The 15,888-nt window shown below is 42.8% G+C and overlaps 1 protein-coding gene across 1 annotated transcript in view; it reads left to right on the top strand.

The window, feature by feature from the left end:
- Positions 1-15,888, top strand: part of CDH23 (cadherin related 23) — an 832,275-nt gene that overhangs the window by 357,970 nt on the left and 458,417 nt on the right. Inside the window, exon 9 of the mRNA XM_075257430.1 lies at positions 2,075-2,153. Within this exon, the coding sequence (XP_075113531.1) occupies positions 2,075-2,153 (79 nt within the window). The remainder of the gene's footprint in view (positions 1-2,074; positions 2,154-15,888) is intronic.

The raw sequence follows: 15,888 nt of genomic DNA, 5'->3' as shown, positions 1-15,888 counted from the left end.
TCAGTATGAACATACCCTTAGGGTCCATTCACATGGAGGAAAATGGTGAGGAATTTGGTGTGGAATTTCAGCACTGAAAAATAAGCCTCCCATTGATTTGATTGGGTTCCTTTTTCTACTAGCAGAAAAAGAAACTCATTGAAGTCAATAGGAGGTTTTTTTTTCAGCGCTGAAATTCCACACCAAATTCTTCACCGTTTTCCTCTGTCTGAATGGACCCTCAGATGGTATTTTGGGGGTAGGTTTTTATTTATTTATCAAAAGACAGGGTTTTTTTTCTATGATATTGTTCCAATAGACTTCTCTATACGACATGAAAAAATGCATCATGCTCCAGGTATAGCTTTCTTTGCGCTTTGGCTACCACCACATGTGACCCCACATTAAATCAAAGAATTGCAATGTATGAAGAATTTCGCTAAATTATATCCAAGTACAATCTACATGGTCGATTATGATAAAACATAATAGAAATAATGTAGCTAGGGCTTTTGGTGTCTACTTTTGGATATTGGGTACTGTGATTTTAAGTGATTGGTAAAAGTAATATTTGCACAGTTGCCAGGTTAACTATTTGTTTCTGCAAATGGATGAAACTGACCTTTTAATAGGATGTGTGATAAACTACAGCCTTGGATCAAAGTGACTGAAGCTGCCTGTCCTTCCTGCCTTTCTTGTGATTATGCATGCAAATTCCAAGCATGACATTTTCTCTACTGGAAAAAAAATGAGAGTGTGCGTTTCACAGCTCTGTGTAAAGCTACAAAAGCGAAGCAGGAGCAGCACTAAGTGTTTGGAACAGTGCATTAATTAACATTTTGGGTAGTTTGTGGAAAAAGTACTAAAGTTATTTAACAATTTTATAGGTGATGAAAAGGGCTCCAATATTTTCTACCCTCTGTGACAAAACAAACATTTACATTTAAAACGTATTAAAATAAAATACTTAATTAGGGTTGAGCGATTGGGAAAGATCAGATCCTGATCGGCGATCGAGCAAATTTCACAATCGCGATTGGCTGGAAAATGATCAAAAATCTGATTTTAAAAACAATCCTGAAATCTCAAAATCGGCTCAACCCTACTCCATAAACATAAATGAACTAGGGTTGAACGATCGGGAAACATCTGATCCCGATCGGCAATCGAGCAAATTTCACGATCGTAATTGGAATCAGCTGGAAAACTATCGAAAATCAGATTTTAAAAACAATTCTGAAATCTCAAGATTACAGGGTTGAGCGATTGGGATCAGGAAAGATCAGATCCAGATAGGGCGATCAAGCAAATTTCACGATCGGGATTGGCTGGAAAGTGATTGATTGACAATCAGATTTTAAAAACAATCCTGAAATCTCAAGATTGGCTCAACCCTACTCCATAAACATAAAGAAACTAAGGTTGAGCGATCGGGAAAGATTGGATCCCGATCGGCGATCGAGCAAAATTCACAATCGCGATCAGCTGGAAAACGATCGAAAGTCGGATTTTAAAAACTATCCTGAAATCTCAAAATCGGCTCAACCTTATACATAATATATCTAGATAGCACAGTGCACATCAGTTGTGGTTTAAGAGCTAGGATCTTCACCAATAACCAAGTGCATGACCGATACTATAGAATAAATGGAATTCCATAAGAATACAAGTGCCTTCTCATGTACTCTTATATCAGTGGAGGGTTGACTTTGTATGATGATAGGATGGCATTTCAATCTTCCATTTATTCAGGTTTCGTCATACTTTTGCACCACCTTGGCATTTCCATACTTTTGGACCACCCTGTAGTCTAAGCGTCTCTAGACAAAAAAAAAATGTGATTTTAGTTGAGGAGATGAAGAAATGGTTTCCTTTCAGACAGGGTTGTAACCTGAGGACCTGGACCCCACATAACAAAAAACACCAGTGATTGACCAAGTGTACCATAAAACTACTGCCCAGGAAAATATCAATGCTACAAGACTGGAATTGTCAAAAAAAAAAAGCAACATTGGTGAACAGATACTTGTATACTGCAAGAAATGTTTGATTTCAAGCATATTATTTCTAATGTTATTTTGTGTTCTTTCTATAGGGGACAACAATACGTATGATAACGGCAATCGATCAAGATAGAGGTCGCCCTAGAGGAATTGGGTATACTATAGTTTCAGGTAAAATACTAATTTACTAATGACAACGGTATGTCTCCTGCTCCACAATGTACTAGGTAAAAAGACAATCTGAATAGTAATAGGAAAAACTGAAGAACAGATTGGGGTTTGAGCAGCACTGTAGCATGGTCACAGCAGAGGGGTAGTGTAAAAAGTGGGGGTAATGGGTAGAAAGGGTGGTGTATTCCTATTAATAAGATAGACACAATCATGGTGGTAGAGTACCAAGCCACAGGCCCCAGCAATGTTGGAAGGAACCCTCTACTTTGTTTTTACCAGCTAATAATTTCTTTAAAATTTCATATCTAATGAAGTTTCATTCTCCATGCCTCGATAGCCTGACACCATTAGGTTGGGATTAGAAATGTTGGAAATGATATCATCACAGTCAGAAAATTATTAGCTAAAACTTTGATAAGTAGCCATAATAGAATCAATAGAGAGGTTAGTTGGAGGTTTATATATTGTCGATTAACTCTTCAACCTGTTGCCAATAGCTTTCAACTAATGGACAGTGCCACCATATGTGCAAGATTGTCCCTTTCCCACTGCTGCAATGTACGAATCGGTCTGAAGGCATGAAATGCAATCTAAAGAAATAATCTAGGCTACAATACCACCTAGTAGTAAGTTTGTTGGAACTCTTCTGGAATCTGGTGAATTGTAGAAGCCCATAAGTATGTGCCAGTATAAATTGTGTATCAGTTGTGGACCCTCTCACAAGCTAGTAGATAGGGGGCAACACAGTGGCTCAGTGGTTAGCACTGCAGCCTTGCAGCGCTGGAGTCCTGGGTTTGAATCCCAGGAGCAACATCTGCAAGGAGTTTGTATGTTCTCCCCGTGTTTGCGTGGATTTACTCCCATTCTACAAAGACATACCGATAGGGAAAAAATGCACATTGTGATCCCTATATGGGGCTCACAATCTACATAAAAAAACCCCCAAAAAACAAGCTAGTAGTGAGATTTTTGAGGGGGCTTCATCTAATCAGATGCCCTGGCACACTTTAGACAGTGTCTGGTGTAGGGGAAGGAAGGCATAATTGTCAAGCCAGGTAGGGCTGGGGTAAGGCAAGGGTTTAGCCCTGTTAAACCACCCACAGATATACTGATAAATAAAGGAGACCTATATAATAGAGGGAGGACCCATCCCTTTATACCAGTAAAATAAAGCTAAATCTGATTTGGATAGAGATGTAATCATAGAAACAACTGTGGTATCTACTAAAATCAGACAGAGGTCGGATTGAGAATGGCAAGTCTGATCTAAGAAATCTGGTAGGACAATGGGGCTATCAACATGTCTTTGCATGTACATAGATGATGACAAATTTAGTGCCAGTTTATGACATAACGCAAAAAAATGTGCTGCCTATGGGTACACGATTTCATTGATGAAATGAAATGAAACAAAAATTTGCAATTCTGTCTCCTAATAACGTTCTGCCGACAGGAGACAGAAACCCGGCCTTCTGCTCTCTGCGGCGAAACCGTTTTTTTAACCGGACACAAAGTCCTGCATGTCCTATTTTGTGTCCGGTTAAAAAGAAACGGTTTCGCTGCAGAGAGCAGATGATGCTCATGGCCATATATTTTTCAAACCCATTCATATGAATGGGTTTAAAAACTGCCTGCCGTTTTCCATCTCCTGTCCAGTTTCTTGGGCAGGAAACTGAAACCTGCAAAGCGGAGCCCGGGTGCAGGTGTGAACCCGCCCTCATTTAGATTTTAATCCCCACTGAGCACAAGTCTAAAGCAATATTTAACAAAATTGTGCAAAAAAAATATGTTAAACATTAGAGATGAGCGAACACTATTCGGAACAGCCGTTCCGAATAGCACGCTCCCATAGAAATGAATGGAAGTGGCCGGCACGGAGACTTTGCCGGCGGCCGGTCGCTTAACCCCCCGCATGCCGACTACGTCCATTCATTTCTATGGGAGCGTGCTACTCGAAACGGCTGTTTCGAATAGTGTTCGCTCATCTCTATTAAACATATATGTAATAGTCATGGTAATGGTAGAACATGATTAAAAAAATGCTGTCATGTTGATTTCATAGATTTACTGTGTTTAGCTTCCTAAATTTTTAGCAACCACCGTGCGCATTATGAAGAAAATGAGAAATCGGTAATATCAGTTTAGAATTTTTCTTAGCTTTTTTTTATATCATCTTACTAACATATTCCGACTGTACAGTCACACCCAGATGTGTCTCTGTGAAAGGCAAGCCTGCCTTAATCCTGACCAGTGGGTGCAGCTCAGCAGGGACAGCTATCATGGGAAAGAATCGTGCAGAACACATCAAAGGCAGAAGCGATTAGCCTGTTTTACAGTTGAGCACAGCAAGGCTTTGATTCCACTTAAATTTTTGGGAGGAGAGAAAAATATTTTCGGAATTATTTATTTCAGCTGCAGCTCATCTGGATTGGCTACTGCTGAGAAAGTTAATTGCTTAAAGTAAAGCCAAGTTCAAGTCTGAATTTAGGTTTCTCCTGGTGTTAACGTTTTAATATATTCACAATTAATATTGGCATGCGGTTATGTACATTCTCAGTATAGCCGTATGACATATTGTAGGAAGATTATATGTAAATAAAAAAATACACTTGTCAGAAGGGATGGATAGATGATTGAACGTTCTAGAAACCTTCAGTGGAGAGGATTGTGTCTCAGTTGATCAGCTAAACTGATTAAGTGGGACATTTATGTCCCAGACGCTCCACAGCCCAGGTCAACCTATAAATGGAATGGGTACACCCACTGGAGGCACTCTGTCCCTATTTTGGCCTGGGCAAATTCAGGACAGTTGACAACTGTCAGTCAGTCAGTCTGGTTAGCTAATTTGGTGAAATTTAGAAAATTAAAGTGTAACTAGAACTGTAGTTTTACTTTAGTTTTATATTTTACTATTGCATAGGCAAACTATTGTACTTTCCTTTAGCAAAAAAATTGGTTCTAAAGTTCACCCTAACAACACTCTAACTATGTGTTTGTTAGGGAATTTCCTGTTGAGCAATTCCCCAGTAGCTGCTGCTGGAACCTGGGAGGAAGGGTAATGATGGAGTCCTAATGCTAGACCAATCTCCAGTCCCTACCTACTTGCCTCAACTACCCTAGGTGGTAGAGGACAACTGGGCGACAGTCCCTTCCTATAACAAAATGCAGACAAGTCAATCAGACATAGGATTCAAGAGAGCCAAGGGTCAGAACCAAAGTACAGAATCAGAAACACAAGAATAGTCAAAGGGAAAAGTCAAGGTCAGAACTAGATAATCAGAGAAACAGTATAACGCTAGCATGTTCAGTGAGACTAATAGCAAGCAACCACTAGAGGGTTGGAAATCTATATAAAGGATATCAAGAATCCACCCCAGATTTGGTTGGCAAGGAAGGATGTCAATCAAAAGAGCAACTAACGTTAACTCTTCAGAAACCCGAGGAACTCAGAGCCCTGGCTGGACTGGTACACTATAACAAACTCTCAACTGTGCTAAAACAGCAGGAGGCCCAGGAGCAGAGGATCTTAAATGGATACGCCTCCACAATATGCTACTTATACTGCAGCTCTATCCATACTAAAATTAGAGAAATCATTGGCTAAAAACACACTTGGGAATGTGATTTGTATATACCGCAGCATATAAGAATCATATTTTTTAATTCAAAAACTTTTATTGGGATTTTTTTCAAGTTTTACACAATATACAAGGGGGAGGGGGGACAGGGAAGGGACAGGGGCAAGGGAACAAAAAGAGAAAGGGAGGGGAGGGGTGAGGTGCGGAAGGGGAACAATAAATACAAGACAAGAACAATGCAGTTACAAGAACATAAACTGCAAAACATATGTCTAAACAGCAATTGTATGCCTGGTTGTAGATTAAGCGAATAAAGACAAATAAAATAAACGCAGGTTTCATGAATACTCAATCTTTAAAAGTGTACGGTCTGAAAAAGAAATACCATCCTCTCTAGGAAGGGGAGGGAAGCTTACCAAGGAGGAGTACGGGAATTGAAAGCCGGGGGGAGGGAGGGGGAGAGAAAGAGAAGGTTCCAGGTACCCAAGAGACAGATAGGGGCTATAAGCGCTACAGAAGTAAAGATGTGGACCCTAGCCGCTGCCAATATGATCATGGCTCATTCACATGGGGTGCGTCCTTCTCCAATGTGCATGCCAAGGGTCCCAGATCTTAATATATTTGTCATGTGTTCGTGCGGACCAACTTAACAGCTCTTCCAATCTGGCAATCTCGTGAATTGTGTTCTCCCACAATGCAAGCGGAGGAGCAAGGGTTTGTAACCAGTACCGCGGCACCAGGAGTTTGGCCGCTGCCAGAAGATGTGTGACTAGCAAGTCTATTGTCGGATTGTATGTCGCATTCGGTTGGTAAAGAAACAACGCTTCCGGCGTTAAATCGATGGGTGTGCCGGTAATCCGTTCAATTTTCTCAGCGATAGCCTCCCAGAATTCTGCTATTATCGGACAGTCCCACCAAATGTGTAGGTAGGAACCTACATGTTTTAGGCACCTCCAACATAATGGATTGTCACTAAGTCCACGTCTGACCAGTCCCTCTGGGGATCTGTACCACCTCGACAGGATCTTAAAGGAATTTTCTTTTAGTCGAACACAGGTGGAGAAGCCTTGAGAGTTGCGTAAAGCACGATCAACTTCTTCTTGAGACAACATTATATTCAGGTCTTTCTCCCAGGTGGTCATATAGGCCGGTTTATAGCTGGAAGGAGGGGATATAAACCTGTGTAGGAGAGAGGAGACTTTCCGTAACATCTTTGTCTGAGATGTTAGCAGCTTCTCAAAGGGAGTCAGTTGAACTCTTAAGTTTGGGGAATCGTTCAATTTGTTGAGAACAAATCTGACGTGTTCTTTATGAAGGAAAGAGCACCGTGGGAGCTGAGGTATGGATGTCGGGTCTGTCGTGATCTGTTTCAGGTCTTCATCCCACAGATCTCTCAAGCTAAGTGCGCGGAGTGAATTCCATACTGATGCGTATTGGCGATGTTGATCCCCCAAATAAGAAGGCAACAGTGCTACTGGTAAAAGGGGGGACGGTTCTGGGGCCAGAGTCGGACCCAACATCTTCCAGATTTCAAAGGCACCCCTGAACATCGGATTTTTGGTGTCTGGGTGAGAGGGCGTCTTCCTGGGGAGCCACAAATCGTTAAGTTGAGTGGGGGAGAGAGTAATCGTAGATACTGTGATTGGAAAGAGTAGATGGGCCCACCAACGAAGTTGAGTCGTTCGATAATACAGCTGGGCGTCCGGCAGCCCAATCCCACCTTGAGATCTAGGTTTGACTAAAAGAGACCAAGCTAGTCTGGGAGGTTTATGACTCCATATGAATTTGGTGAATATACAGCGTAGGGTCTTGAAGAAGTCTTTGGGCAGGTAGATGGGGAGCATGCTGAGTTTATATGTAAGTTTAGGAAACAAGTAAGTTTGGATAAGCGTTTTTCTCCCAAACCAGGACAGAGGTAGATGTTGGTAGGAATCTAAGTCCTTCTTAAATTGGGCCAGCAAGGGGTGAAAGTTCTTCATATAGAGATCTTCAAGTCTGGGAGTAAGGTGAACCCCCAGGTACTTGATAGAAGAGGTCGCCCATTGGAACGGAGTACTAGCCTTCAAGGCTTCTGCTCTTTTTTGAGGCAAAGAAACGTTCAGGATTTCTGACTTCTCCAAATTCGCCTTATATCCGGATAGATTCCCATATTCCGACAACACCACTGCAATCCGGGGAAGGGCAACCTCAGGGTTTGAGACCACAAAAAGAACGTCATCCGCGAAAGCCGTAGCTGACGTGTAAGTGCTTCCAGACTGCATCCCTTGAATATTCGAATCCTTCCTGATCCTCGATAGGAGTGTCTCCAGAACAAGAACAAATAACGTTGGGGACAATGGGCATCCCTGTCTGGTTCCATTCCGTATCTGGAAGGCGTCCGACAGGGTCCCGTTCACCTTAAGCCTGGCATAAGGATTGTTGTATAAGGTGAAGATGGCATCCACAAACGAAGAGGGAAACTTGAACTTCAGTAGAGTTGCTCTCATGAAATCCCAAGAGACCCTGTCGAACGCCTTTTCCGCATCCACTCCCAAAAGAAGTAACGGCACATTCTCTTTCCTTGCCTTATATATCAGTGGGAGAAGGCGTGCGGTGTTATCCTTTCCTTCACGACCAATAATAAAGCCCGACTGTTCCGGGTCTACCAGTTCAGGTATCAGTGGTTTCATTCTCAATGCAAGGACCTTGGCCCATATTTTTAGATCTAGATTCAGCAAGGAGATGGGTCTATAATTGCCACAAGAGGTGAGGTCTCGTCCCTCTTTAGGAATTAACGCTATGTGTGCCTCAAGAGTTTGGGATGGCAAGGAGGCTCCAGTCAGGAGAGTGTTGCACATCCTTGCCAAATGAGGGATCAGAATGGATTTGAACTTGACATAGTAGATTAAGGGCAGACCATCCGGTCCTGGGCTCTTTCCCGCAGGAAAACTGTCAAGGACTTCTACTAATTCCTCATGAGAGATAGGGTCCATCAGTGAGTCTGTTTGTTCAGGTGATAATTCCGGTAAGGCTAAGTTGTCTAGGAAAGCAGTTACTAAAGTATTCCTATCTGGACGTAGGCAAGGATCGGCCTGAGCGTCAAGGTTGTACAAAGTCGAATAAAACTTCACAAATTCATTCGCAATCTCTGAAGTGATAGATGTGGAGGTGTTATTCCCAACACGAATATTCGCTATATACGATTTTTGTTTAGCTTTGTGAATGAGTGAGGACATAAGTCGACTACCCTTGTTTCCGTGGGCATAAATCAGCTTACGAGAATGCAGATGATGTTTAGCGGCCTTCTTGTTCAGTAGATCCAGTAATGCTTCTCTGTATGCTGTGAGCTCTTCCATAGAAGCAGTGGCCGAGGTTCGTTTATGTTGCCGTTCCAAGCGTGCAATATTATTCAACACGGAATCTAGCGCTTGTTGTTCGGTTTTCTTCGCTTTCGCCGCAATGGAGATAAGGACACCTCTAATATACGCCTTGTGTGCCTCCCATATCATTGGAGGGGCAACATCAGGTGTGGTGTTAGAAGTAAAGTAGTCCTTCAGATGCCGTTCAAGTGAGTCGAGATTCTCTGGCGAGTCAAGGAGCGATTCGTTGAGACGCCACGTCCATTGTCCTTTCGGAACTCGTTTAAGGCAGAGGGACAGTGACACAGGCGAATGGTCGGATACCGTGATGGAGCCAATCTTTGCCTCTGAGGTGAGGGGGAATAACTCTTTGGAGACGAATAAATAATCGATGCGGTGATAGGTTTTTGCTGTTGGAGAATAGAAGGTATAGTCTCGGTCTTTTGGATGATGCGAGCGCCAGGTGTCTATCAGATTCAGATCTTGAAGAGCTCTATGTATTGCACCAATCGATCTCTGGGAGAGAAGAGCTTTAGAGGTGGAAGAATCTAAGAGGCAGTTCAGGGCTACATTGAAGTCTCCGCCAAGGATCAAGTGTCCTTCTGTGAAAAGGCTAAGGGATTGCAGCGTGGCCACTAACCAGGATGTCTGGTTCTTGTTAGGTGCATATAGAGAGGCAAATGTGTACGGGATCGTTGCTATCGAGCCTTTTACAAAGAGCGCCCTGCCATCCGGGTCTGCATATTGTGTCTTACATATAAATGGCACATTCGTGTAAAATAAAATAGAGACTCCCTTCGAGGCTGAGGTGGGGTGGGTGCTGTGGAAACATTGGGAGAAGGACTTCACCGGTAGGTAGGGGATCTTGGTCCCCTTGAAGTGAGTTTCTTGGAGGAACGCTACGTCCGTTTTCCATTTACGGAGCAGACTCAGCACCGAATGTCGCTTGTTCGGGGAGTTGAAACCGTTTACGTTGAGTGTGACACAGCGTAAAAGAGCATCAATCTGTGAGGTAGGTATAGCCATCGTCACTATAAAAAGATAAACGGAACCTGAGATACAATAGAAGAGGCTTGGGAAGTGACTGAAGTGGAAGTGAGAGGGGGAAGGAAATGCAAGAGAAAATGCAATATATATTAACAACAAACTACGTAGTCTCTTACAATATAGGTTGATTAATAGCAGTAATACGATATAGATAAATACGTGTACGTAAGGGACACTAAATGTCCACGCCCTTATGGTAAACTAAAGACAGCTACATGAAGAACATGGTCAAGGTATGCGTAAGAGTATTGAGAGCGTGAGGCAACGCTCAGGGGACCCCGCACATGGATCCAAATCAATGTGGAGCTGGAGTAAGAGGAGTTCGAACAAACATGTAACTGTAGCAAACTAAGTCAGGATCAGGATAGCACAATCGTGCGGGTACCCCGGAGGTTACCGTCTAGCTCGGAGTGCAGTGAAATAACAATAAAACAGTATTTAAACAGCAACAAGTATCCTGTAAGACAGAAAGATAATACAATAAACCAGTGTCATTGCAGCCCCTCTCACTGGTCAGAGTCCTGCAAGCGTGCATGCTGTTTTTTAGCTTTTGGAGACTTATAACGACCAGGGGTGTGAGGCGGGTCACCAGCAGTAAACATCTGGTCAGGATCTTGGTCCCCCGGAAAAGGCAACCAGGAGGGGACTTGTATAGGTGGTACGCCTAGCACTGCCCAGATAGGATCCAAGTCCTTGGGTGTAAAAACATTATATCTCCTGCCATTCTTTAGGATAGATAGGCCAAACGGGAACAACCATGCATATTGGATGTTACGTGCTTTCAGAACGTCTAGTAGAGGACGTAGCATTCGCCTTTTTTGCAACGTGACAGGCGAAAGGTCCTGAAAGATTTGCAATTGTGCTCCATCATATGACAAGTCTTTCTTATCCCTGGCTGACTTCAGTATTTCTGAGGTGTGGGCTGAGGAGGTGAGACCACAAATTACATCCCTAGGAGGATCTCTATCATCAGGTCGAGGTCTGATTGCTCTATGTACTCTCTCGATATCTATCTTCCCAGCCCTCTCCTCGCCAAGAAGTGATTTGAAAACAGAGCTAACTATCTCCTGTAGAGACTCAGGAGGGTATTTTTCAGGGATCCCCCTAATACGAACATTCCTTCGTCTATTCCTGTTTTCAAGATCCTCCAGAAGTAAATATGTTTTATTAAAGTGTTCAGAATGAGCATCTACTTTATGAGTTAAGGCGGAGGCGGCTTTCTGCGACTTCGTCTGTTTCACCTCCAGGGTGTCAACTCTTTTACCCAGAGCTTTCATGTCAGTGCGAAGTTCTGCGATTTCTGAGAGTACAGGGACTAGCGCGTGAGATAGGGCTTCCTTCAAAAATCCCTGAGTTATAACTGTGGAATCACTATTCTGGTCTAGGGACTCATCCTCCGAGTCAGGAGCACATGCCTCTGAGGTGGTGCTTTGTGAGGGCTGCGCCTTGTGGGGTAGAATAGCGCGCGCAGCGTTCTGTTTTTTCAAAAACTTCTGCATGTCAGCCGTAGGAACAGGGGACTTCAGTTGTGATGAAGGGTCAGAGGGCCTGTCCTTCCCAATCTTAACCATGTCAAAATGCAGCAGACTAATAAACCGTGGAGTAGTGTCCCAGTGTAGAGTTAGAAGCACATGTTATGCAGCAGTGGAGTGCAGTCAACTTAAGGGTTAATGTCCAAAAAGAAAGGTACTGTCCCTGAAGAAGTACACCAGAGTTGGAGGGGAGACAACGTAGGTGCTGGAGGGAGGATGAGGGAAGGAAGGGTGTCCAGAGGGTGAGACCAGGTAGTATGAGGAGCTTCCCTGATGTTTGTGTAGATGCTCAGCACTCTACTACCTGGGCCCTACTAGTCACTTCTTAGATGGAGGGAAATGGCGGAGCAAGGGGGGAGGGGTGGGAAAGACGGCACACGGAGAGAAGGAGAGAGAGGGCTGGTACACTTAGCTGCAGGCAGGTGATGATGTTCCCTCCGGAGTATCCCGGTGTACTGAGGAGAAAGATCCACCCTGTTGAGGCAGGCTGCCGAGATGCGGTGGTGGAGAGCTCTACCGTAGGAGAAGCAGGAAGGCAGGAAGGGTCCGGCGCTTGTAAGGATCCAACACCCGTAGCAGCGATAAGGCCTCGCCGGAAGTAAGTGTCCGCGGCAAGGCGTCCGAGGCGGGTCGAGTAGCGAGACTCCACAGACCGCAATGTCAAGCCGGGTGCAGTCGTGAGAAACCAGCGTATGTGCCGCAGGAAAGGTAAGTCTCTCTCAGCAGGCGAGTGAGCACGGGAGCGGATGTGGGTAGTGCAGCTCAGTCTGTAAGATGGCGGGCGGCTCCAAGAAGCGTGGTAGGCCGCACAACGGAGTTACCACTTCTTGGGGATGGATCTCTCAAAATCACTCCAGAGTGAGCCAACAGGGGTTGGGGGGAAATCCCTTCTAGTAGGTCTAATGAAAAGTGGCACCAGAGAGGCAGATGGATGTAGATTTCTCGCCAGTTTTGGCGGAGCTCCTGAGGAGAACGTCTGGTCGCCTCAACGGTTAAGCCACGCCCCCAGAATCATATTTTTGACCATGTTTTAAGACTTTCAGCTTTCAATTGACACCCCAAGCCCTTCTAGGTACCTAAAATCGGAGCTACAGCTGTTTGAAGTGACACCCTTCCTTTAGCAATTGCTAATTCTCCTTTAGAACACCAATAGACAAAAAATATTTACTTACATAATACAAAAGCAATTACAAAAAACTACATGATGTACTGGTATAGATGGAAAGGAGACTGTCTGCGAGGGCTTCCTATCTACAAGGAAACGGTTGAAGAGGGATATATATCCTGGTTTAGTGAACTCATTTCTATGATTTTTTTATTGTCTGGTCGTGCCTTCACTATGTGATCGTTACATCCTGAAGTTTGTACCAATGAGCAGCTGATTAAGGTCAAGGCCTTGTTTGAAGGGCAGATACTGTAATTAATCCTCGCGAGTAATCCACACAACATTTTGGCAGATTTATGGAGAAAGTCTCAAGCCTTAGTGACTCTGCCATCCCATCACTCATTCCCAGGCTAAGCAAATGACTTATTCGGTAATAGGGTACAGTCCGGAAAAGGCATTTCATTTGGTCAGCTTTCTGGGTTAACAGAGATTAATTGGCCTTCATCCTGAAGCTCTGAATACAAGCTTATGTAAGAAGGAACCTGGAAGAATTACGCAACGCTTTTGATTGTGGTAGAAAATAGAATAATTTAAGAAGCGAATCTTCAAGGAGAGCTTGTGTATCCAGTTATCCCCTTCATTGACTGAATATGACATTAACAGTTTCATCTAGCATCACAATGGAGTTGTTTTCCAGTTGTTGACTGTCTTTGCGTAGGCAGAAGAAATGTTATTCATTTGTGGAGAGAAGGTAGAGAGGAGCTCAAGGTTAAGTGAGAGAAATGGTCCGAGGGGTTGATGGAATATTTATGCACCAAAAAGTGCATCTGTTGCAGATTCCATCATCCACATCTAGCTAACTATATTCATTTCATTGGAGTGCAACCCTGACGGAGCAAGTTTGTATCAATAAATTATCCTCATTTTCTGAAAGTCACTGCACCTTAGCTGCTTGATTGACCAAGGTGAATGTCATAATCACAATCTGGAATAGTTTCTTTTGTGAGGCAAATGTCAATTTTTGAGAAAAAAAAAAAACCTCCTTATTTGCCAAATTTGCAAATAGTCAGATATTTTCATTTTAGTTGTAACACAATGCATACAAAGTAATTTTATTTTATTTTTAACCCTATCTATAAATTTGTGCACTAGCATTAACACATACCTCTTCATCCGCTATGCTTTGCGGCTAGCACTTCCCCCGCATGTGCCTCCCCAAATGTTGGAAGTTGCAGAATTCATTAAACACTATGGATATGAAATCAGTATTAGAATTAGCCACTACAATGGAAGTCACATGACCATAAATTTATACCTGCTGTTTGTCAGTTTCCAGACTAAATACAGTCATAATTTGTGGTGCACAATCTTCTAAATAATTTTGGCACATCTCAAGACCATCCATGCATCAGAATTATTAAAAGCCTTGCTTCTGTCAGTAATTGTCATGTTTAATGCTAGCGAGGATTAAACTAGGATGAGCGTGTAATACATTGTTTTCAATGTTCTGCTGCCATTATTCCTTTCTTGTCCTGAGATCTGCAGATTCTCAGCTACCCAGCATGAACTCCTTGAGCTTTTTATACACTACATGCCCACTCTCTACCTTGTGATAAATGGATGTGTTTTTTGCATGTCTCACTACCTGTCTGTTCCACATTGTGCAAATTCTAACCTTTTTTTTTTTGTTGCAGGGTTTCGCTGTGATTTTTTGAGCCAAAACCGAGAGTGGATGTGATAAAAGGGGAACATTTAAAGGGGCTGTATCATTGGGAAAAGTCATTTTTAGATAAGCACATCTTTGCATAGCCCTTAGAAAGGCTATTCCACACCTACCTTTTGTATGTAAATTGCCTCAGTAGCTTTTGAATAAGTCCGTTTTTAGTCATATGTTAATGAGCTTCCACCATGCATCGGAAGTGTCTATGATCACAGTCTGCTCTATGTGTATGTAGAGCAGAAAGGAGTCATCAGCCCAGCAGCCTCTGCTATACATACACATAGAGCAGACAGTGCACAGTGACACTTCCGGTGCATGGTGGGAGTTCATTAGCATATGAATAAAAATGGACTGATTCCAATTTACATACAAGAGGTAGGTGGGAAATAGCCTTTCTAAAGGGCTATGCAAGTATGTGCTTATCTAAAAAGGACTTTTCCCAATGATAGAACCCCTTTAAATGTTTTTTTTTTATGTTTCCCATTCAAGCCACTCTTGACTTAGACACCAGCAAAATCTGCAAAAAAAAAAAAAAAAAGTAGCTTTTCCACAACATGAGACCTTTGGCTTATGCCCCCTTCACTCAACCATACTTGGATTGACCTTAGTAAGTTTACCCAATCCAGTTCCTGATCTTTGATAGTCTTTGATGCTCAATCTGGGGGAAAATGTGCTGAAGTAACTGCTGAAGTGGTGAGTGAGGTTTAATACCGATAAATGTACAAAGTATATGTACATGGAAAAAGGAAATACAGGTTAAAATTACATACATAATGGAAAAAAAACACTGGGCAAAAATTGCATGGAAAGGGACTTTTAGTTGACAGTAAACTGAGCTGTAGAAATCAATGCCAAGTAGGGTTGGGCCGATCTTGAGATTTCAGGATCGCTTTTAAAATCCAATTTTCAATCATTTTCCAGCCGATCGCGATTGTGAAATTTGCTTGATTGTCGATTTGGATCCGATCTTTCATGATCGCTCAACCCTAATGCCAAGCAGCTGCTGCCAAAGCCAATAAGATTATGGGTTGCAGCAAAAGGAGCAATAATGAACATAATGCATACGTCTGCCAATTGACAAATCACTAGTCAGACCATACATGTATGATTGTTTACAGGTTTGGGTACTTTGACATAATAGAGAGAATCAAAGTAATAAAAGGGTTGGACAGACTGCAGTACCCAGAGACATTATAAAAATTAGGGTTATTTGGTCAGGAATCCTCCTCAAAATCAGCTTCCAAAAAAAAGAGCTCTATTGGGAGACTTTTTTTTGGAGGCTGATTTTGAGGCAGAAGTCTGTTATGATTGGGGTCTGTTAAAAAATAAATACATAAATGGATGCTTATCATAACGCACAGTAAGCGGCCACAAACTGGGCGTCATTTTGTCCGATCCATTAAACGCACAGAAAA

This window comes from Leptodactylus fuscus, chromosome 10 (genome assembly GCF_031893055.1).
Source record: "Leptodactylus fuscus isolate aLepFus1 chromosome 10, aLepFus1.hap2, whole genome shotgun sequence".
NCBI lineage: Eukaryota > Metazoa > Chordata > Amphibia > Anura > Leptodactylidae > Leptodactylus > Leptodactylus fuscus.
This window is presented reverse-complemented; position numbering and strand designations above follow the sequence as displayed.